Raw genomic sequence first — 25,092 nt, forward strand, 5'->3', positions numbered from 1 at the left:
GTTGGGACAAATCAATGATGAATAGTTCTTGACCCACATCATTTTGGGATCTCGAAACCGTCAAATTACGTCAGGGACCCTGCTTTATCAGAAAAGGACACTATTTATAGAAAACCCAGCGCAAACCCTGAAAATATGTGTGTATTTGCTTTTATAATAACAAAGGATACCAGCTTTTACTATATACTTCATGTACTTGTCATATGCCATGGTTTTAGAAATTCATGTTTTAACCGGTCTTTAAACATAATTCTTATAAAGATAAATAGCTTTATCGTGAAAAGGATGGTTGAAATATGACTGGATTTGTTTTTTTACAGACGCCTATCAAATGTTTATAATGGGACAGATGATGCAGAGGAAGTCTGTGGAATGGCTCAGAGATACCCTCCAAGAAACCAAACGTAAGTTTGAGGTTAGACACAGTATGCGGGCTGGCTTTTCCTGAAGTCACTTACTGCTAATAAGGATAGTTTTCTACTCTCCGAAATCATGTGAAAAACCATCCAACTTTGGCAATAATTCAGATATCAAATTGATGGTTTGTATTTGTTTGAATTTGTGCTTTTGAACTTGTCAGAATTGGAGTCCTTGTTGATATCACAAGGCTTTTTAAGATTTAAAATGAAAATAGAAAAAGAAAGATTATTTATCTACATGTATCTATCACCTCCTCATATAAAGTCATATAACAGCCATTTAATTCCTATTTCATTTCAACCAATTACATTGAATGAAACAATAGGATCGGGCGACAGGCTAGGCCTATATAAGCCTTCTCCTAGGGCTTCTTTAATTGCCATGCAATACATTGTACACTTCATGTTTTGAATAAAAAATGGTAGGAAAAACGTTATTTATCTCAAATTCTACTTTTACAGTTGCTATAAAGATATTTATTTCAAATTGTACTTTTACAGTTGCTATGGAGAAGATGGACAAAGAACATAAAGAGGAGATGCGTAAAAGGAAAGAAAGTGAAGAGAATGTCACTAGAACGTTCAACAGCTTTAAAACTCTCGTTGGTAAGTTCTTAATTAATAAATTTATGATAAATTGATTATCACTCTTTAAGACAGTCCAGCAGACTCGCAATAACATAGATGCTGATTTTCTGGAAAACACATAACAAGGATGTATATATCAAAGAACAAATTTGATTATTGACTTGGGAAATAACATCCAGCAGTCCTGAAAATTTGTGATTTTGACAGTTTGGGATGAGGACCCAATTGTTAGGATTATCAAGGGTCTACTGTAAATTTGTTGATTTCATTTAAAAAAAATAAGGTTCAGTGCTAAGGTAAAAGAATATTTTGAGAATAATAGGATGTGAATTTGAATATCTGATAAATGAGCTTGTTTTCATTTGGTTTGTATTTGTAGGTTATAGGCAGTTTTGAATAACTTATTACACATCTTGTGATGACATGATGTTATATCTTGTATTTTTACTCCCCACAGAATCCTTTACAAAGAAGCACGGTGAAAACAGCTGAGTGAGGTTTGTTGTAAAGATTTGATGGTGTGAACATAAACATGGAGGGTAGCAAACTGACATACTGTTGGATGTTCAACTACCCGGTGCTGTGTGATTAAAATAGTGCTGAAGATTAGGTGGATTCTGATAATGGATGGATTTTAAATTAACAGTTTTTGCTGGATGGATATGAGGACAAATCTTCAGATATTTTGTTGTGATTTTAACTGAGGACATATACCAAAATACCTGTACTGGAATGGAGGGCGAAAGTTAACTTGGTGTTAACACTGATGTGAGGACACCTGTTAGGCAGAGTAGAAATATAAACACTTACATTTATGTATATTTTTAATTTGATACTTCCTCGTGATGTGTGATACTGCACTAGACTGAGATTAGCTAGAAGGCAGCTGGATTCTGTGTGAACATTTACCACATAATTTGTGACCAGAAACTTTGGCAACAATATTTTCTCAGGATGTTGATCTGAATACTTCTACCACAGTTTTTGTGGACTGCAATACAAATGTATTCTTATGTAGGTGAACAGTGTATCAGGGGTTTCAATATCAGGCGGTACCCGGTCCTTTTTGCCGCTTGAACCTGGCTGTGGTACCACCTGATTTGGGCTAAATTACATTAGATAGCATATAGATGGTATAGAAAAACACCCCCTGAAATTGCAATTGTACCGTCTCTCCTGAAAGATAATGAAACCCCTGGTGTATTATAATTAGGTTTACCGGTGAAATATGTATCTACTGAATATAATCATATCAAGAGTAATCTGAAAAGGAGGAATACAGGAATTATTTTTTATGGTATCATCTTGATATTATTGTAAATGGATGAGCTCATACATCCCTGAAGTGCCATGATGGACTAGACCCAGTCTTTGAATTAGAAGAGTCCAACAGTGTTTCCAGGGGTGAATGGGGTGAGTTTGATTGCTGATAATTTCAGTGTAGTGCTAGAGAAATGATCTGAGGAATGATGCAGAAGGACGTCATGAGGGTGTCACCTCTCTCAGGGAGATATTTTATCTTTTTTTTCTTCTTCTTGAAAATAGATGTTACTTAATAGGTCAGTCATACCTTACTGTATAAGTTTGTGCCAAACTATTCATCATTCATTTCTAATTACATTACACTAACCATTGTTCTCATTATCTGTATTTTGTCTAACTGTAGTGGTTTTGATTGAAATGTGACTAATTTTTTTACTACCCTGAGTATTATTAGAGTTCAATCTGAAATTTATCCTATCGAAAGTAGTGAAAATTAATAAGGAATAAGTTAACAAATACTGAATACATTTCGGGGGAAAACAAAGACCATCTCCTGTTATCTTTGATTTCTTTATCAAGAAAAATATTTGTCACCCAAATTTGAAATTACTGTAAAATGATAAAGGTCATGTACATGTACTTTAAGGTTTAATAATTATTCTTTTGACATCTATCTAGGTGTAGCTTAATTAGGGTATATATATACATGTGCGTTTTCCTTTGTGATGTTCTCTTTTTTGTACCATATAAAAATGGTCATCGAGATATGGATAAAGTCCCATTGTGTATTATTTCTCATTTTTCTCTGTATGACTTATATTAGCTTTAGTATCAACTCAATGATACTTTACTTAAAACTTGTCATCCCTAAAATTTCATACTTCATATATATGTTTATTTGTTATTTTTTTTGACAGTTTTTAAAAAAATACTCAATAAATTCAGTGTTACCTCAAATTATATACGTACTTATATTACTTATAATTTAATGGATCATTTTGTCCTTTTGATATTTCAATTGAATGTTTTCATTTTAAGAAAGAAAATATCGAATACATTTTTTGTTGCAATACATACCTACATTCCTCCCATTTTTTTAGGTCATAAAATAATTACTGTATATTCAACACAAGCATCAGTTACATAAACATAATCACCGTCTGATTTTCTCATGATTTTATATTAGTGCTATTTATGTTGATTTAAACTTTTTGTGTTCCAATTCAATATTATTACTATTTCTGTATTTTGAGTTTCGTGCCTTACTCCTGACTTTGTATTCTACAGAGTTATCTGCTTTTGTGGCTAGATATTGATTGTTACATCATAAGTTTGTGTGTGAAAATTAATTTTGTGTTCGAAACAAAAATGATGTTATGTAGCATATACGGTATATGATTGCACAGTCAATAACTACCTACAAGAAAATGATCACTGTACTGTACGTATATATACATAGGATGTTAATGCACAATAATCATTTTGAGTCATTTATAAAGCCAATCAATGTGTTCAGTTTCTTACATTTTGTTATTGTAGTGATGTATAAAAAGTCAAGTTTTACATTAAATGAGTTGAATGCAAAACAAGCAATCAGTATTTTATCGGTGCTGCATACACTATCTACAAAGTTCATGACAAATGGTATTGAAATTCTAGCTTGATGTACATCTCACCTGTTATCATGATCTCGTGTCATTTCAAAATATTTTGTTAGGCAGATATTTAGCTACAGTTAGAAGTGGTGGCCAATAGGCAGTGCTAGTTGTCTCCCTAAAGTTGTTAAGGAGTTCAGTAAAAACAATTTCTTGTTTGAATATAAGGAACTTCTACCATTATTTGCTGATCATTGTCAAACATTTCATTTCAAAGGTTGTTTGAAAATTTCAAAGATATTATCAGTAGTCAATAGTTTATAAAATTTAGATGTTAAAAATTTTTACAGATAAAAAGGTTGTATTATAATTTAGATGTCTAAGATATCATAACAAAATGGCTAGGTACATTGTATGTAAGAGAGACAACTGAAGATGAAGAGCTTTTTGTAGATTATTTGTTGCAAAAGACCTAAAAGTCAGATTTTCATTTAATTGAAGTAATTTTGTTATGATTACTTGGTCACAATTTTAGTTTTGTATAGGAATGACGGAAAATATTTTACCTCTATAGAACTGTATTTGAATACAAGCCCAGGAATATTAACATTTAATGTTTGAATCCATCCAATCTCGAACTTGGAACTAGGTCATTTACCGGTTACATCATTTTATTGGTGAAAACCTATCGAGAAATCAGATGAGATAACAAGATTTCTAAATAACAATTATTATATTTTTTTGATTTCACAGTTACTTAAAAGATGAAAAACAGTGTGTGTAGTAACAACTCATCTTCATATCATATTTTTCAGGCAGCTTTTAAATGTCTATGCAAGTCTTTGATATTATGTCATGAAGACTACAACTATTATTATTGCAAGCCTTACTTTTACAGTACTGTAAGAAAGTATTGAACTATTTTCATACCTATTATTACAATGGCATCTGTTGAAGATTAAACTTTGAATATGCTGCTACTTAATAAAATGTGATTGGTTCAAATAAATTTATAATAACAGATTAAACATGTTGTTTATGCTCTTTTTATAAAGAAACTTGTTTGTGATTAATGCTTTGAGGATTGATGAGTGTACATTAAAAGTGGTTCTATATATATATAGAAATCCTGAAATAATAATGATGTTATAAAGAATGCCCGTATCATTGTTGTTGGTACATGTGAAACAGTAGAGGAGACATTGTTGGTGCCAGACAGGGATTCGAAACCAGGAACCTCTAAACACAAGACAGGCAGACTGGGATTCGAACCCAGGACCCTCTTAATCTCAAGACAGAAACTCTACCTAGTCACCCAAGAGCTATCCACTTGTGCCCTTTTTCACTCCTCTAAGACCTTGAGCCAATAAAGTGGATTAAAATATGGATGTCAATTCTGTAAAAGGAAAGTATATGCCGTCCAGATCAAGATTTGAACACTAGACAGCTCTACCAATTAAGCTACTTGATCACAATGATTGAGCCAGTAGTTTTCCTTCATTATCCTTTATGATAAAGACAAGATAGGGGCAACACCAGATATTTTAGTTGAGTGCTGAAAATATAATTAAAGGCACACTGAAATGGCTTTAAATTTTAAAATTTTAATTGTAAAACAAGATTGTTGATTTCATAGAGTCCCAAAAGTTTTATCAGCTTACTGTTAAAACAACACTATTATCAAGTCCTGGACAATTTTTAAACACACCAATTAAATGTTAATTTCCATAACAAGAGTTGTCATGTTTCCCGTTGTCCTAAATACTGCACAGAGATTGACTATCACAAAACTGCTTAAACATCGATTTAACATCGAGTACTTTTAATTTTTGTGTCAGAAACGTAGTGGGCTTTTAAGGAAACTGTAAGAAAATGAACTTTTCAAGCTGGAATTGAAACTGGTACCTCTAGTATACTAGACAAAAGGTTTATAAATCGAGATACCTGGTCATCAATAATAATACATCCGACAAGTCTCAGTAAGTATTATAGTAGTACAATATTAGCATGACCGTATTAAAAGGGGACTTTCATAATGTTGATTTGTATTCAATGGGCAAGTTTGAACGAACTATAAGGATTTGTGTCAATGGGGGTGTGGTTAAGATGTCTTGACATTTATCTCAAGCCCTCCACCTCTGGGTCGTGAGTTTGAATCCCATGTGGGGCAGCTGTTGCCAGGTTCTGACAGTTGGTCAATGGTTTTTCTCCGGGTACTCTGGTTTTCCTCCTCCAACAAACCTGACACATCCTTACATTACCCTGGCTGTTAAAGGATGTTAAACTAATAAAACCAACACAAACAAAACACAAGTTAGTCTTTTGAAAATGTGGTTATTTTTACTACATTTGACTATAACAGATTTTCATTCAATGTAAATTTCTTTTATAAATAACAATTTGTCTTGTTCAATATAACATAAAACAAATATCAATCTCATACAATCACAGTTATCTTGTTAAAAAGAAATCGTAATAGGAAACAGTTAATTCTACTACAGTTGAACCATATTACCACTTTAGCCTGTTTCAATATGTTGATTGTAAAATTCAGAGGATTTGGTTGGTTATGACATCACATTACACACTTACTAAGTTAAAACTACATTTTTGTTTTGTGTGTTAAGCATATCACAGTCTTGCCAGCTCGGAGGTAACAAGGTTCTCATGGTACACTATAAAATTCATAAAATACTTAAATAAATAAATATACATATATAAATCAGATACATTTCCCTGAACAATTGTTCTTTATGAAGAGTTTAAGTCAATGGATTAAGACAAAAAAGAATGCCACTAATCATATTTAAAACTTTAAAATAGTCATATTTGTATAACCACAATATGCAGGTTATAATTGTTAAAACATGCATTGAAATATACACTTATATTCTCAATATTTTTTGAGGTTAGTGTGTCCCTTGGCATAAAAATAACAAGGTAATCCGGTTAAAATCATCTCTTCATGGCATCGCTGCTACATCATAATGCCTGAACATACCTTGATTTTTCAGTCAGAATGATCATGATCTATTCAATTTAAATTTCTAGATAAAAGTAAACTTTGAATTATTTTAAAGTAGCTTAATTGGTTACGACATTAAAAGTCTGCCAATGTTTTAATGTTTTTGGTGAGTAAACACTGTATAACAAAGAAACAATTCTAATAAATAAGAAAATAAATTTCATGAGAATTCCAAAAGGGAGAATTATTATATAGATGTAAAGTGGTTATTTATATTGTTAGATGAGGCAGTTGACCTACCTAAATCAACATTAATTTCATATGAAATAAAATTCTTATAACATCTTAATAAAATTGTAATATTAGAAAGAAAATGTGAAAGTCATTTGTCAAAATAGCGAAAAAATAACAACTTATCTTAGTTACTTCCCTTCATTTTACTCTGAACTGACAGACATTCTAATCCCCTCGGAGAAATTTTTGGTGATATATTTCTGAAGATTGAAGGAAATTACTCCGAGATGTCGCGATTGTGACAGAGTGTTGCAAAGGGAAGTAACTCTGATAGATCATATTGCAAACTGGTCAGCAGTCACCACATGCTGGTTATCATCAGTTAAAAAGCTTACAATTACAGTATGCATATACCTGCATCTCTCAGTAGTCTCATGTTTCAGCTCTATACTTCAAACTAAGTTTATGTATAACAGTTGTAAAAAATGTTTATCACAACATTGTAACCTCTGATAAATAGAAATTACATTTTTTTATATTTTTTTCTGGAAGCAATCTGTTTACTGTTATTTCGGAAATCACTTATCTTCAAAAATGAAAACAAAGTTTGACTTCACCTATATAGACATGTGACAAATTGCTTACTAGTACATAATATCAACCTATCATGTTTCATGTCACAAGACAACATTTACTAATGAAACATTTTAACACATGCTGAATATTTCTTCACAATGTATACAGCATACTTCAGAAGCAAAACACTATGATGACAATTTACAAAACAATTCTACAATATACACAACAAATGAGGGAGGAGGGGAGTCTTAGGAATTACATGACTTTGACCTATGACCTTGAGTTCAGGGTCACAGCAGACTGTTAGTCAATTGACCTATCACCATTATGCATATAGATTGTCAAAAGCAACAACTTGATTCATATACATACTATCTCCCTTAAAACACAGTTCAGATATCCAAGTGATGTCCAGACTGATGGGCATGTCTCTTCTTCATGGAACTTGACAGGACCAACAATGCCCTCATCCTTGGTAAACCAGGCGATATATATACCAACGTTAATATTGATAGTTATTAGTTAGTATATTAGTTGATAAGTGTAGCGTAGTGTAGTGCGATCACCCGTGGGTCTCCGACGATGCAATGCCCTCAATCATATGTGGTCTAATTTCTAGAGGTTTCACTTTATGTTCTCACCAAGAAAATGAAAATTTGTGCTTACACTCTGTCATTCATCATACATCAATTATTTCATCTATGCAGGGGAGATAACTCATATTTTGATTTTAGATGTACTGTAATTTAGGACTCGGTTGATTTGTTCCGAAGGAAGTTTCATAAAGCTTAAAGTATTCACCACCTCTGTCATATTCTTGCTCATGAAGTTTAAACAAACAAGATCCATTCCATCTGTAAATAAAAGAAGAAAACAACAGATATACTAAAAAAATTTACTACAAAGAAGTCATCTCTCCAATATTCTACACCAAACTGTATCAAAGTCGGGAATCGTGTTATCCAGAAAATGCCTGCCCCTATGTAGACCAAAGATTTCATTATCTTTGATCACCAGGAAAAGTGGCTGCTTCATGGTATTCTTTATGAACATATTACAAAGTTATCTGCACTTGCATGTAGGTATTGGTTGTTGCGTCCCGTGTATGCAAGTGTGTTAACATACATTTTCAGGGAAAAGGATGTGAGTTTGCTCACAAAGTAATGACGTCACAATGGATACCTACCTGCAAGGGAGTTAACTCTGTAATATGCAGAGACAGAAAATACATTACAATATTTTCTCCCAATCTGATTAAAACACAGATCCTTATAACCACTCCATTCAATATCCAACGTAGTGATAATAAGGATCTGTATTTTAATCAGATTGTATTTTCTCCCAGACGATTTACCACCAGGCTAATCTATTGGAAACCTTTCCAAATCTGATCCCTAAATATTAGAATTTATTTTTGTTCTTCCTTATGTTTTTTTTTTCTGATTAAAAATAATGATGATGATCTAGTAGATTTTATCATACACAAATTTTTAAAATCAATAGTCAACTTTGATGTTGATCAAGAATATGCAAAGGTTATTTCAGTTTTAGTAAGACTAGACTCCTTCGTCCAAAAGTTTATCTCTAATGCTGTCATTTTCACAGGGACCTGGCATTAATTTCTAACCAACAGTATTTATATATTTTAGTATCATATACTGTTTGTTTGAAATCCGTGCCAGGTCCCTGTGTTCATTTCAGTATGTGTTATAAACAGGTGGCAGACAACAACACAGGTGTTAGTGCAGTACTAAGGATGAGTGCAGTCAAGCATGACAACACACACAGGAACCACAGAACAAGAATTGCATGCTGTACTATAGGACAAGAAAAGGATAATATGAAGAGGAAATGAAAGGTGAAAAAAACTATGATAAACTACAGGTGTCACTAAATGCTATAGGAATGCTAATAGGAGATAAATACCCCTTTATAAAGTGCCAAACTTTACTTGTATAATGTACCTACATACATAAAAAATCTGACTGAGAGAAGAAACTATCAAGGACAACATTCTAGTTGTTGTCCATGATATGATGCTGAGAAACGCACTGGTCTGTGCAAATGAGGTTTTGCCTATAGACAAAGTCAGTTTACTCTAGTGATTGCCAAAGCAGGCTGAAACCTAGTGTCAAAATGACCTGACTAACCACAAGACAACATATCCAATTAATAAATTCTTTTGATTTTTACAACAAACCACCACCAGAACACAAACAAAATGAATCTAATGATATAATACTGCTAAATGTCAAAGATGGTTTATGTCATTCTGTTTGGAAATATGTTTCTATACACAGGGACCTGGCATACTGTAATATATACATATCAATACTTTTGGTTAGAAATTCATGCCAGGTCCCTGTACTTCTAGGTAGAGTCCGAAATTATCACTAAGGTAAAATTACAGTATAGCCAATTATTTACTCTTTTTCTATTTTTTTTAATGATTCAATTTTTACAATGCCAATATCCCAACTATTGTGAGAATTTGGCCATTGATTTTAACACAACAAAAGACTAAAACTATAATTAATTAGGAAAATGGCACCAATTCTGACTGTTAATCATCTAAAATGTAAAGATTTATTCATGCAAAAGTTAACAACACATACAAAATAGATACTGAAAGTCGTCGTCAGTTAATCCCACAAGGAGCAATGTAAGCAAATAGTATATATATATTTATATACACGGAAGAAAAATAATGAATTCACCTGTCCATGTAACAAGAGAGTTGCCATGTTTAAATTCCCAGTTTGGTTGTCATCATTTGGATGAGTTCAATAACATTTTCCTGGTGTAGCGTCATGAAACTTTCTGTTCTTACAACCTCCGACATATTGCACCGCATGAAGTCTGTACAGACTGTTCTTAAATCATCTAAAAACAAATATAATTGTATGGTCATGATTAACATAAACTGATACAAATAAGGCATGCTGATTGGTGATTTGTCTGAAATGTGGTTCTGGGACACCATTGAGGATATTCAACATGCTTTGTGTAAACCTCTTTATCTTTTCATAAATACAGAAAGTACAATGTAGGGTTATGGATGGCACAAATGACACAACATTCAGTATCATAGCAAGGCTTGTGCCAAGTCCCTGTGTCTACAGGCAGTTCTTAGCAATTATCACATAAAGATATCTTATAACCCAGTGGGAGATACCTATAGTTGTAGAAATTCAGACAACTTTACTAATCCCTTCAACAATTCGACTGCTTTACTTGATAATGAGTTAAAAAGATTACTGTTGGACTAATAGAGCAAGTTTTCAGAAGCTTAAAAACTGAAATGCTTGGTTTGGTTTTAACGTCCTATTAACAGCCAGTGTCATTTAAGGATGGGGAGGAAAGCCAGAGTGCCTGGAGAAAAACCACGGACTAGCAAGTCAGTACCTAGCAACTGCCCCTTAAGGTATTCAAAATGCACCTTAGGTTATGGTTAGAGTAATTAAAGAAAAAGAAAAAAGTTCTTACTAAAAGACAGAAGGACTGAGATTTTGTGCTTTGTGTTTGTAAATTGTGCTTGCTTACTTCTATAGGTAACAGATGAAGAAAAAAACAAGTTTTAATTCTTTAATCTTACATAATACTATTGAATCTTTCTGCTGAGCAATTTATACTACATGACAAGATCGAGACTTGTAAATCAGTATGTAGATGTTTTACATGAAAAACGGGTGAAGTAACACATCATTTTTTAAAAGCTTTCATTTTAGTCTCTAGAAATTATCTTAGTATTGTTATTGGTGATGATGTTAATGTTGATTTAAAAATAATGTCAAAATTAATCTTAGAGAAGTACAGGAGGTTCAAACACAAACTGTCTTAATGAAGGTGCTGGGCTTTGACAGATTTTCATTTGTAATACATGTGCACTGGAAAACCGAACAGATTTTTATGGTGATCTAATTCTGTGTTTTCTGCTGAAAAATTTCACCAGTTAGAGTAATATGCTTCAGCTTTTGATGTAACTGTGACCAGACATTTTCCGGCAATTCAGTGTATATCCAACTTTCCCTCATTGCTTATAAATGTCTGGATTTTATTTCCAAATAAGTTAATAAAATTTTATTTTGGTGGATTTCTCATTGAGTGAAATTACATTTTGATGTTGATGTTTGATTTGTGGTGGAGATAAACTTGTGCGAACTTACATTTTGGTCGCAAAGTTTCGGGATACTAAATCTCACTTGAAAGATTCACAGTATCACAGTTTCTATAATCACTTGTGAAATAGGCAAAAATATATATAAACTCCCTACAATCAATGAAGACAAAAAGATCAAATTTTAATGAGAAAATGATTGTAAGAACAAAAACAACAAATGATTTGTTACTTACCAATAACGGGTAATTTGTATATAGCAGCCATGTATATATCTACAACATTGTTAACGTCCAGCTTTGAGGCTATCTCACGCACGGTCAAGGCTTGTAAACCATTCAGTTTAAATCGGTCCGCCACTGGAAAATATATCAAATATTGATTTCAAATGCTGTTTAAGTCTTCTCTATGGCATTCAGAGATTCAGAGATTGAGGGCCAGTTATGTGTATACAGTAAAACATGTTTATAACCAGCACGCTTACAACAAATTCATGGTTATAACGTACTAATTTTTATTCCCCATCAACATTCCTATAATATGTTCAATGATGTGTATAACAAACTATTTTTTTAAACTAAGTGATTTCATTGGTCCCAAGAGGTTCGCTATAACCATGTTTTACTATAGTATAGTTCTTTGTTATCGGGGCAATAACTTCGGTACAAGTTCTTACATGAAACGCTATTAGCACAGTGTATGAACATAAAATTCCCATTGACAAATGTTTCTTGAAATTGAGCAGAAATATTGTGTTTTTCTAAGGATAAATTTTGTAAAATAGTCTATGAATAAATAATACTTAATCAAATTAAACAACAGTAACTGATAGTCAAACCTGCCTTGGCAAACACCTTTGTATTAAGACCACTTTCTCAGGCTCCCAAATGATTAATTTAAACACAATTTGCCTTGTGTAGAAAGACCACTTGGCTATAAAAGACCATTATTTTTTGCTCGCTTGGTTGGCTTTAGTACATATCCCCCACATGCTCAAGATATGTACCTCAATATTCATAATGCTATCATCCATCCATCAATGTCTTTCTTAACGAATTGTCAGAGACTCATGGTTGATTGCACTCCACAACATCACACTGTGTCACAGTGATAGGTGTAGTCTAGTGCAATGCTATCAACTGTGTTCTCTGGCAATGTCCCTACGCCATGTGACACTGTCCCTTGGAACTACATCCTCGATACTCCAAGGGTTACAATCAGTATTTTTATATCCACACCTGGAATACAGGTAATTTGGACCTTTGATGTTATCAAAAAACAAAATCAAATAATGGTACATTGTGAGAGTGTTTCTCTCAAAGTTTCTGCAGGCGTGTGATTAATCAGTCTTTTTTTCTCCTGAACTGCCTTCAATTTTACTATGAGATATTCATAGGGAGGATATAACATCAGTGACAGTAACTCCTGGAGTACAGAGGATGCTGGAACTGTAAACCTGTGAGACCGTTACCTCTCCACAAGTCTGTGAGCAGCACACAGGAACTGTTGGGTGGGATTTTATTGGTGTAGATGAAGTGTAACATGGCTCTGAAGGAGGCAGCCGAAATGTCCTTGAATTCTATTGGTTCCTGGAACAAAACAATATATTATTTATGAAATTCATATTCATAAAAGACACATTATTCGTAAAATTCGTATTCATTAAAGGTTTTTCAAAATATTCATCAAGAAAATAATTTGAAGAAATTCAAAATGTAGCCTAGGTGATATAAGTAAACGTTCATTATAAGATATTTTGTCATCGGAAACCAACAGATGATATTTGCTTTCATTTTGAATCCACATCCCCATTTACATTTTCATAAGTTAGTGACATATTCATCATTCATCAAGATATATTCACTTTTAATGCCTTACAAATCAATTATAACAAAATGCTGATTTTACTTTGGAATCTTTTTCCTTGAAATTTCTGGTGAAGATAGCATCAAAGAAGTCTGACCGCACAATCATGATAGCCTTGTGAGCATGGAATGTCTCGTTTTCCACCTTAAACTGTACATCACTGAACTTCCAGTTATTGACTAGTTTTTCTAATGCTTCTGATAAGGATTCTTCAGGAGGGGGAATGGCTGAAAAATATATAGATGATATATTTTTAATGTTGAAATATATGTGAAAGGGACACACAATGCATGATTGCCAGCGTCAGACAAACAGAGATTAATAGAATTGAAATTCTAAAATCTGCAGTGTTTTTAGAAGACTTATACAATTATATGGCTGCAATAACGTAGCTCTTGACAACAGATTTTTAAAAGATGAGAAAAAAATTGAAGACTGGATATTAACATTTGCTCTTATTACAATGTAATATGAACAAAATAGTCAAAAACTGTATCGATTATTGACCGTATCACCTTTGAAAACCTTATTTAGATACTGTTAGTGGCAGAATAACCTCTTAATAAGGCTATTTACAATAAGCTGTAAAGTATACGCATACATATATGGATACATATTTGAAGGGGAGAAATCATTGTTTATAAAGTTTGTTGTAAATCTATAATTAAACTAACATTATCGTAATTTATTTCGATTGGATTTTATTGGTTGTTAATATCTTAGCGTGTATTGTTCAATGTATTCTCTGGATAGCTATCTGCTTGACCTAGAATGCACGATCATTGCATGGCTATCGTGTGTACCTGGGTGTACCACCGTCACTGTATGCTAGTCATTACTGTGGTTTGTTGAACTGAACATTATGGTGAATGATTTCGGCTGTGAAGCACTATTGTATTAGCAACCCTGCCATGCGACAGTGCACTAAGCGAAGATCCACAGTGCGACAATGCACCAATGCGCCAAGCGAAGAGCGACAAATCACCATGAGACAGTGGGCCAAGGGAAGAGCTACAATGCGCCAAACGAAGTGCAAAAATGCGCCAAGCGGATAGCGACAATGCACCAAGTGGAGAACGACAATGCAACAATATGCCATGCAACGGTGCGACAATGCGCCAAGCAAAGAGCAACAATGTGTAATGCACCATGTGACAAACACACTGTTGCATGGCGCATTATTGTATGGCGCATTGTAGCTCTTCCCTTGGCCCACTGTCGCATGAAGCATTGTAGCCAGTCGAGACTCAACCATGCAAGCGAAGAGCGACAATGTGACAGTGTGTCAAGAGATAGCGACAATGTGCGAAGTGATGAGCGAAAATGCGCCAAACATGAGGCAACAATGCGCAATGCAACCGTGCGGCAATGCATCATGCGACACACACTGTCGCATTTCGTAATGTCACTCTTCCCTTAGAGCACTGTCGCATGGAGCATTGTCGCCAGTCGCGACCCTGCCATGCAAAAGTGCGACAATTCATTAAGCAAAGAGCAACAATGCGACAGTGCGCCAAGTGAAAAGCGAAATTGCGCCAAGCAAGAGCGACAATGCTCCAAGTGAATAACCACAATGCGACAATGTGCAATGCAACCGTGCAACAATGCACCATGCGACAAACAAACTGTCGCATTGTGGCATGGCACATTGTCGCACTGTCGCCGAAATCTGCCGCCATACTAACGACTTACGTACATTTTTATTCCTACATTATTATGAGTATATTTACCCATATACAGAGAAAGCAGCATACATTTATGACCAAGACACTCACAGAATCGTTCAATATATTTGTACATATTTGTATGATACCAAATTTACTAAAAGCGGTATACGTATACAGATACGTATTGAAAGAGGAGCGACTATTATTCATAAAACATTCCATATTTTCTATTTTGTGTCTATTTCATTCATATGTTATATTATACAGTTAAAGTATGTGGTTGAGGGATAAAGCAAGTTTCTGGTTTCCCGAGACTTGTCCGCCCACCTCGAATCTGATTGGTTAAAGGGTAATAACCGAGTCCGGGCGAGTGCTAGCTTCCAGGGATGTGTTAGTTCGAAAGACTAACACACAGCTGACAAGAAACTGTCCTCGTGGATACCCAATTCGTTGGGGCCGCGGTGGCCGAGTGGTTAAGATGTCCCGACATATTACCACAAGCCCTCCACCTCTGGGATGCGGGTTCGAATCCCATGTGGGGCAGTTGCCAGGTACTGACCGCTGACCGGTGGTTTTTCTCCGGGTACTCCGGCTTTCCTCCACCAACTAACCTGGCACGTCCTTACATGACCCTGGCTGTTAATAGGACGTAAAACTAAAAACAAACCCAATTCGTAACCCAGAAATTGAAGCTGTAAGTATATTTGTATCTTTTCGAGGGTTTCGGGAAAAAAGTAGGGAGCTACTCAATTAAACCATGCAACTTTTATATAGAGTAAATAAAGTAGAGGTATGGTAAGTATCTCTAATAGTGAGGGGTACAAACTGTAAAACAACACTCACCAAAGTCATATTTTCTCCCTACTATCTGTATAGCATCAATTTCTGCCCAAGTTCCACTTGTGGAACAGTCTGTTTCCACTCGTATTTCGTCTGTTTGGAAAGGTGTTTTCTGTAAATTACAGCGTGAACATCAGAGGCGTGTTCAGGATGGCGAGTGCTCGTGAGCGTTCGCGGGCGCTTGTTTCTGAATGGACATGAACGGAGCCCTATTTGTGGATTTTTTAAAAACATATATATTCTGATAATAGTGCCATAGCAAGTGCACCAGAGACCACGAGACCACTATATCGAATGCGTGTCCGAGCATCCCCTGTCGCTCAGCAAAATTTCTTGTCGTATGAGCGCTCGCCATCCTGAACACGCCTCAGGTAAAGCAATGTTTTCTTATTAAAATATCAGTTAGTTTATACAACTTTCAGTTCTTTTAAGATAAATTTTTCATTCTCTCCATGGACTTATTACCAGATGTGGGCTTATTATCAGATGTTGGCATATTACCAGACATGGGCTTATTACCAGATGTGGGCTTATTATCAGATGTGGACTTATTACCAGACATGGGCTTATCAGTTATGGACTGATTACCAGGTACTGATTTATTAATGGACATAGACAATTAACAATGTGGATAATTACAAGAACCACATGGTAAATAGGATTTTAGAATTCTTACCACGATATCTGGTTTAAATATACGACTGGTATGGATGTCCTCAGTTTTACCATTCCAAATCACTACCCACGATTTATCAGGACCCCTTGCCTTTATGGAGCAGACAGACCCAGCATGGTAAGTCTCGTAAATGTTTACTTCATCTATATATAACTTGTGTTCAAATCCAACCTGAAAAGAATGAGAAAAAAAACCACATTTCTAACAATGTAACTTCGCACTATGAATCTAAATATTTAGATATACAATGTACTGAAAACAAATCTATATGTGTTCAGTACTTTGTATCATCAGAAGTTGCATGCTTAATACCTCTTCATTCAAGCATATCAAGGCTCGTTCTTCTTACTTAATATGAAGAAATTAAAAACTAAAACTGAAAGGTCATTCATATAACATCAATTTTCTGCCCAAGTTGACTACAAGCTGAAGAAATTCAGGAAAACTGTTTTGAATGGACATGAACTGGTGAGGGGGGCTGGGCCCTACTTGTGGATTTTTAAAAAACATATATATTCTGATAATAGTGCCTGGGTGCCTATAGCAAGTGCACCAGAGACCACTGGGTATATATTGGGTGTGGTGAATGGGCTGGTGAATTGTCCGAGCACCTCCTGACCGCTGGGTGAAATTTCTTGTCGCATGAGTGACTCGCCATCCTGAACACGCCTCAGGGTAAATGGTGAATGGGTTTTCTTATTAAACTACTGGTATCAGGGGGTTAATTGGTATACAACTTTCAGTTGGGTTTTGAAGATAAATTTTGGGTGATTCTGGTGACAGGGCACATGGAACCTTATTATCAGAAAATGTGGGCTGGGTTATTATGACAAACTGGTGATGGGCCATATTACCAGACTGGTGATGGGGGCTTAATGACTGGGGCTGGGTGACTACTGGGTGACTACTGGTGACTGGGCTGGCCTACTGGTGAGGGGGCTGGGTCACTACTGGTGACTGGGCTGGGTGACTTTAGTGACTGGGCTGGGTGACTACTGGTGATGGGGCTGGGTGAATACTGGTGACTGGGCTGGGTGACTACTGGTGACTGGGCTGGGTGATTACTGGTGACGGGGCTGGGTGATTTACTGGTGACTGGGCTGGGTGACTACTGGTGAGGGGGCTGGGTGACTAATGGTGAGGGGGTCTGGGTGACTACTGGTGACTGGGCTGGGTGACTACTGGTGATGGGGCTGGGTGCCTACTGGTGAGGGGGCTGGGTGACTACTGGTGACTGGGCTGGGTGACTACTGGTGATGGGCTACTGGTGACTGGGCTGGGTGACGACTGGTGACTGGGCTGGGTGATTACTGGTGACTGGGCTGGGTGTCTACTGGTGACTGGACTGGGTGACTACTGGTGAGGGGGCTGGGTGACTACTAATGACTGCACTGGGTGCCTACTGGTGAGGGGGTTGGGTGATTACTGGTGACAGGGCTGGGTGATTACTGGTGACTGGACTGGGTGACTACTAGTGAGGGGGCTGGGTGATTACTGGTGACTGGGCTGGGTGACTACTGGTGACTGGGCTGAGTGCCTACTGGTGAGGGGGCTGGGTGAATACTGGTGACTGGGCTGGGTGACTACTGGTGACTGGGCTGGGTGATTACTGGTGACGGGGCTGGGTGACTACTGGTGACTGGGCTGGGTGACTTTTAGTGACTGGGCTGGGTGACTACTGGTGATGGGGCTGGGTGAATACTGGTGAGGGGGCTGGGTGACTACTGGTGAGGGGGCTGGGTGACTACTGGTGACTGGGCTGGGTGACTACTGGTGAGGGGGCTGGGTGCCTACTGGTGAGGGGGCTGGGTGACTACTGGTGACTGGGCTGGGTGACTACTGGTGACTGGGCTGGGTGCCTACTGGTGACTGGGGCTGGGTGAATACTGGTGACTGGGCTGGGTGATTACTGGTGACGGGGCTGGATGATTACTGGTGACTGGACTGGGTGACTTCTGGTGAGCGGGGTTGGGTGCCTACTGGTGAGGGGGCTGGGTGACTACTGGTGAGGGGTCTGGGTGACTACTGGTGACTGGGCTGGGTGCCTACTGGTGAGGGGGCTGGGTGACTACTGGTGAGGGGGCTGGGTGACTACTGGTGACTGGGCTGGGTGCCTACTGGTGAGGGGGCTGGGTGACTAATGGTGAGGGGCTGGGTGACTACTGGTGACTGGGCTGGGTGACTACTGGTGATGGGGCTGGGTGCCTACTAGTGAGGGAGCTGGGTGACTACTGGTGACTGGGCTGGGTGACGACTGGTGACTGGGCTGGGTGACTACTGGTGAGGGGTCTGGGTGACTACTGGTGACTGGGCTGGGTGCCTACTGGTGAGGGGGCTGGGTGACTACTGGTGACTGGGCTGGGTGACTACTGGTGACTGGGCTGGGTGACTACTGGTGATGGGGCTGGGTGCCTACTGGTGACTGGGCTGGGTGACTACTGGTGACTGGGCTGGGTGACTACTGGTGACTGGGCTGGGTGAATACTGGTGACTGGGCTGGGTGACTACTGGTGACTGGGCTGGGTGATTACTGGTGACTGGGCTGGGTGACTACTGGTGACTGGGCTGGGTGATTACTGGTGACGGGGCTGGGTGATTACTGGTGACTGGACTGGGTGACTACTGGTGACGGGGCTGGGTGACTACTGGTGAGGGGGCTGGGTGACTACTGGTGACTGGGCTGGGTGACTACTGGTGACTGGGCTGGGTGATTACTGGTGAGGGGGCTGGGTGACTACTGGTGACTGGGCTGGGTGATTACTGGTGACTGGGCTGGGTGATTACTGGTGACGGGACTGGGTGACTACTGGTGACGGGGCTGGGTGACTACTGGTGACGGGGCTGGGTGACTACTGGTGAGGGGGCTGGGTGACTACTGGTGTGAGGGGGCTGGGTGACTACTGGTGACTGGGCTGGGTGCTACTGGTGAGGGGGCTGGGTGACTACTGGTGACTGGGCTGGGTGACTACTGGTGACTGGGCTGGGTGACTACTGGTGACTGGGCTGGGTGAATACTGGTGACTGGGCTGGGTGATTACTGGTGACTGGGCTGGGTGATTACTGGTGACGGGGCTGGGTGATTACTGGTGACTGGACTGGGTGACTACTGGTGACTGGGGTTGGGTGCCTACTGGTGAGGGGGCTGGGTGACTACTGGTGAGGGGGCTGGGTGACTACTGGTGACTGGGGACTGGTGACTGGGCTGGGTGCCTACTGGTGAGGGGGCTGGGTGACTACTGGTGACTGGGCTGGGTGACTACTGGTGACTGGGCTGGGTGCCTACTGGTGAGGGGGCTGGGTGATTACTGGTGACTGGGCTGGGTGACTACTGGTGACTGGGCTGGGTGCCTACTGGTGAGGGGGCTGGGTGATTACTGGTGACTGGGCTGGGTGACTACTGGTGACTGGGCTGGGTGACTACTGGTGAGGGGGCTGGGTGACTACTGGTGACTGGGCTGGGTGACTACTGGTGACTGGGCTGGGTGATTACTGGTGACGGGGCTGGGTGATTACTGGTGACTGGGCTGGGTGACTACTGGTGAGGGGGCTGGGTGTCTACTGGTGAGGGGGCTGGGTGACTACTGGTGAGGGGACTGGTGATTACTGGTGACTGGGCTGATGCCTACTGGTGAGGGGGCTGGGTGACTTACTGGTGAGGGGGCTGGGTGACTACTGGTGAGGGGCTGGGTGACTACTGGTGACTGGGCTGGGTGACTACTGGTGAGGGGGCTGGGTGACTACTGGTGACTGGGCTGGGTGACTACTGGTGACTGGGCTGGGTGACTACTGGTGACTGGGCTGGGTGACTACTGGTGAGGGGGTGGGGTACTGTGTGGGCTGAGTGACTACTGGTGAGGGGCTGGGTGACTACTGGTGAGGGGGCTGGGTGACTACTGGTGACTGGACTGGGTGACTACTGGTGACTGGGCTGGGTGACTACTGGTGACTGGGCTGGGTGCCTACTGGTGAGGGGGCTGGGTGACTACTGGTGACTGGGTGATTACTGGTGACTGGGCTGGGTGACTACTGGTGACTGGGCTGGGTGACTACTGGTGAGGGGGCTGGGTGACTACTGGTGACTGGGCTGGGTGCCTACTGGTGAGGGGGCTGGGTGACTACTGGTGACTGGGCTGGGTGACTACTGGTGACTGGGCTGGGTGACTACTGGTGACTGGGCTGGGTGATTACTGGTGACTGGGCTGGGTGACTACTGGTGACTGGGCTGGGTGACTACTGGTGAGGGGGCTGGGTGACTACTGGTGACTGGGCTGGGTGCCTACTGGTGAGGGGGCTGGGTGATTACTGGTGACTGGACTGGGTGACTAATGGTGACTGGGCTGGGTGACTTTTAGTGACTGGGCTGGGTGCCTACTGGTGAGGGGGCTGGGTGAATACTGGTGACTGGGCTGGGTGACTACTGGTGACTGGGCTGGGTGATTACTGGTGAGGGGGCTGGGTGACTACTGGTGAGGGGGCTGGGTGACTACTGGTGACTGGGCTGGGTGACTACTGGTGAGGGGGCTGGGTGACTACTGGTGACTGGGCTGGGTGACTACTGGTGACTGGGCTGGGTGACTACTGGTGACTGGGCTGGGTGACTAATGGTGACTGGGCTGGGTGACTACTGGTGAGGGGGCTGGGTGACTACTGGTGACTGGGCTGGGTGACTACTGGTGACTGGGCTGGGTGATTACTGGTGACGGGGCTGGGTGATTACTGGTGACTGGACTGGGTGACTACTGGTGACGGGGTTGGGTGCCTACTGGTGAGGGGGCTGGGTGACTACTGGTGAGGGGGCTGGGTGCCTACTGGTGAGGGGGCTGGGTGACTAATGGTGAGGGGGCTGGGTGACTACTGGTGACTGGGCTGGGTGACTACTGGTGATGGGGCTGGGTGCCTACTAGTGAGGGAGCTGGGTGACTACTGGTGACTGGGCTGGGTGACGACTGGTGACTGGGCTGGGTGACTACTGGTGACTGGGCTGGGTGCCTACTGGTGAGGGGGCTGGGTGACTACTGGTGACTGGGCTGGGTGACTACTGGTGACTGGGCTGGGTGCCTACTGGTGAGGGGGCTGGGTGAATACTGGTGACTGGGCTGGGTGACTACTGGTGACTGGGCTGGTGACTGGGGCTGGGTGACTACTGGTGACTGGGCTGGGTGACTACTGGTGAGGGGGCTGGGTGACTACTGGTGACTGGGCTGGGTGACTACTGGTGAGGGGGCTGGGTGATTACTGGTGACTGGACTGGGTGACTAATGGTGACTGGGCTGGGTGACTTTTAGTGACTGGGCTGGGTGACTACTGGTGACTGGGCTGGGTGATTACTGGTGACTGGGCTGGGTGATTACTGGTGACTGGACTGGGTGACTACTGGTGACGGGGCTGGGTGCCTACTGGTGACTGGGCTGGGTGACTACTGGTGGGGTTGGGTGCCTACTGGTGAGGGGGCTGGGTGACTACTGGTGAGGGGGCTGGGTGACTACTGGTGACTGGGCTGGGTGCCTACTGGTGAGGGGGCTGGGTGAATACTGGTGACTGGGCTGGGGATATGTGAGGGCTGTGATACTGGTGACTGGGCTGGTGCTACTGGTGAGGGGCTGGGTGCTACTGGTGAGGGGGCTGGGTGACTACTGGTGATGGGGCTGGGCTGCCTACTGGTGAGGGGCTGGGTGACTACTGGTGAGGGGCTGGGTGACTACTGGTGAGGGGCTGGGTGATTACTGGTGAGGGGGCTGGGTGATTACTGGTGACTGGGACTGGCTGGGTGACTACTGGTGAGGGGGCTGGGTGATTACTGGTGACTGGGCTGGGTGCCTACTAGTGAGGGGGCTGGGTGATTACTGGTGACTGGGACTGGGTGACTACTGGTGAGGGGCTGGGTGACTACTGGTGACTGGGCTGGGTGCCTACTGGTGAGGGGGCTGGGTGATACTGGTGACTGGTGCTGGGTGGACTACTGGTGACTGGGCTGGGTGATTACTGGTGACGGGGCTGGGTGATTACTGGTGACGGGGCTGGGTGATACTGGTGACGGGACTGGGACTACTGGTGACGGGGGTTGGGTGCCTACTGGTGAGGGGGCTGGGTGACTACTGGTGAGGGGGCTGGGTGACTACTGGTGACTGGGCTGGGTGACTACTGGTGAGGGGGCTGGGTGACTACTGGTGACTGGGCTGGGTGACTTTTAGTGACTGGGCTGGGTGACTACTGGTGATGGGGCTGGGTGACTACTGGTGACTGGGCTGGGTGACTACTGGTGACTGGGCTGGGTGCCTACTGGTGAGGGAGCTGGGTGATTACTGGTGACTGGGCTGGGTGACTACTGGTGACGGGGCTGGGTGACTACTGGTGAGGGGTCTGGGTGACTACTGGTGAGGGGTCTGGGTGACTACTGATGACTGGGCTTGGTGCCTACTGGTGAGGGGGCTGGGTGACTATTGGTGACTGGGCTGGGTGACTACTGGTGATGGGGCTTGGTGCCTACTAGTGAGGGAGCTGGGTGACTACTGGTGACTGGGCTGGGTGACGACTGGTGACTGGGCTGGGTGATTACTGGTGACTGGGCTGGGTGACTACTGGTGACTGGACTGGGTGACTACTGGTGAGGGGGCTGGGTGACTACTGGTGACTCAGCTGGGTGACTACTGGGGAGGGGGCTGGGTGACTACTGGTGAGGGGGCTGGATGACTATTTGTGAATGGGCTGGGTATCTTTAAAAAGTTGATCTTGGTGTACTTAATAGCAAAATTTTGGATGTGGCAAGAACTAATGGTTGAAACAATCTAAAATAAAAGTTGTACTTCCACTCGACTATTAGATGTACATTCTAGTACTGGAGTGTATCCTAAAGAACAAAAGTGGATCGGGAGTTCTCACAATTATCACTCACTTCACACCATCATATTCGGAGGAGAAAGCATTCACTCTTGAAACCCACAACTCAGTCCTGTCAATGTCCTGAGGTACTTTAGCAGCCATCTTTTTCTTTGTAATCTGAAATTCAAATATTTCAATTGTACTTGTAATTATCTATGAGCATATACATGGCGTTCTGTCAATAATATACATGTATAGGATTATAACAAGGACGTATATGAGATTATAAGTATATAAAAATACCCCACACCATACTAATAATATTAAAGTTGTGAGCTTTCTGGTCCTGTATCTTAGAAAAAGGCCAGAAAATACAGACTTGTCACTTTCGTGTACTAGACCCACAGTACGTATATACATGTATAAACAAAAATCTGCTGACCAATACATGTGTATGTACGTATTATATGGCTTTTAAACATGGATAGAGCTTAGTTTATGCACTTCAAAGTAGGTTATACTGTATAGGGTCGGTAATGTATAAATATATCATTAATATTTTCAGGTAAAATACTAACGTATTACAGATGTTTCAGTAGACAGTAACCTTCACTGGGATTACCAATAAACTTACACTCTACTTACCTTGTTTCCCATCGATACTACAACTCATTCCGATCCTGTATATCAACAATACACACTGGTCTATATAGCGCAGGTCATTTCTATAAATAGCACACTTAGCTTAGTTAAGGCTCAATGGTCGGGTACCACACACACACACACGCGCGTCATTGCATACAATAAAATCAATTTCGATAACTACGTGTAACAATATCAGCTATATATCTGCTGCATGTCATCTACAATTGCTGCATCAGAGCTCTCTGTTAACCAACTTCGTGTGGATCTCTTTGGTTGATTACATGCAGTTACTATATTTATATAGATATATATATAGTGTAATAACCAGATTTCCAGATTATGCAGGTTTTAATTTACTATAAATTAAGAAGGAATATGCAAGTGTATGCCAGAATATATAGTGACTTGATTAGACAAGAATCAGTTTTGACAAGTTTTACAGTACATGTATATTAGTATTGGTAACAACATGCATAGATCACAAGTTTTCCAGGATATAACCTACAAAACACCACAGCAATGATCAGTCAAGTTCAACGACTGGAACAAATCTGATGTATCTAAAATCTTCATTGTAAAACTTACCTGAGTCTGCACTTGTCCATATACATTTAGACAGTCTTTGTATCTAATGTAAAGCTAATCCGATGTCTTAACATTGGCCATCATCTACTTACATCCTTGGGTGTCGTTTTCATACTTGGACATAGGGCTATAAGCTTTGTTAAACCACATGACCTTGACCTCCATTCAAGGTTACATATTGGCAAATATTGGTAAGCAACTTCTTCTCAGAATGTAGTAGGTTCTGCAGGCATT

The 25,092-nt window shown here is 40.8% G+C and overlaps 2 protein-coding genes across 3 annotated transcripts in view; one reads left to right on the plus strand and one right to left on the minus strand.

Annotated features, from left to right (window-relative positions):
• LOC138323615 (serine-rich adhesin for platelets-like) overlaps positions 1-4,893 on the plus strand; it is a 41,954-nt gene extending 37,061 nt beyond the window's left edge. For both annotated transcript variants that reach the window (XM_069268340.1, XM_069268341.1), the window contains 3 exons: positions 321-404; positions 921-1,025; positions 1,465-4,893. In XM_069268340.1, the coding sequence (XP_069124441.1) occupies positions 321-404; positions 921-1,025; positions 1,465-1,499 (224 nt within the window). In that variant the 3' untranslated portion in view covers positions 1,500-4,893. The remainder of the gene's footprint in view (positions 1-320; positions 405-920; positions 1,026-1,464) is intronic.
• A 593-nt stretch (positions 4,894-5,486) lies between these two features.
• Positions 5,487-24,803, minus strand: LOC138324385 (uncharacterized). Its single transcript, XM_069269454.1, has 13 exons — positions 24,274-24,803; positions 23,702-23,805; positions 22,793-22,904; positions 22,319-22,507; positions 17,738-17,917; positions 17,340-17,513; positions 16,810-16,980; positions 16,137-16,245; positions 13,669-13,853; positions 13,232-13,349; positions 11,997-12,119; positions 10,361-10,526; positions 5,487-8,497 (listed from the first exon to the last, which is right to left on the minus strand). The coding sequence occupies exons 1-12, from the start codon at positions 24,283-24,285 to the stop codon at positions 10,390-10,392; spliced, it is 1,614 nt and encodes a 537-aa protein (XP_069125555.1). The 5' UTR covers positions 24,286-24,803; the 3' UTR covers positions 5,487-8,497; positions 10,361-10,389.
• Between the last annotated feature and the right edge of the window lie 289 nt (positions 24,804-25,092).

The sequence above is a fragment of the Argopecten irradians genome, chromosome 5 (assembly GCF_041381155.1).
Source record: "Argopecten irradians isolate NY chromosome 5, Ai_NY, whole genome shotgun sequence".
NCBI classification, from domain to species: domain Eukaryota; kingdom Metazoa; phylum Mollusca; class Bivalvia; order Pectinida; family Pectinidae; genus Argopecten; species Argopecten irradians.

What these genes read in the sequence shown, in the direction of transcription:
- LOC138324385 (XM_069269454.1), bottom strand. An exon ending in TTCACCCAGCCCCCTCACCA is followed by an intron (nt 17,918 to 22,318) that starts GTAGGCACCCAG and finishes CCTCACCAGTAG; the next exon opens with TCACCCAGCCCAGTCACCAG. An exon ending in AGGGAGAAAATATGACTTTG is followed by an intron (nt 13,854 to 16,136) that starts GTGAGTGTTGTT and finishes TATATTTTTCAG; the next exon opens with CCATTCCCCCTCCTGAAGAA.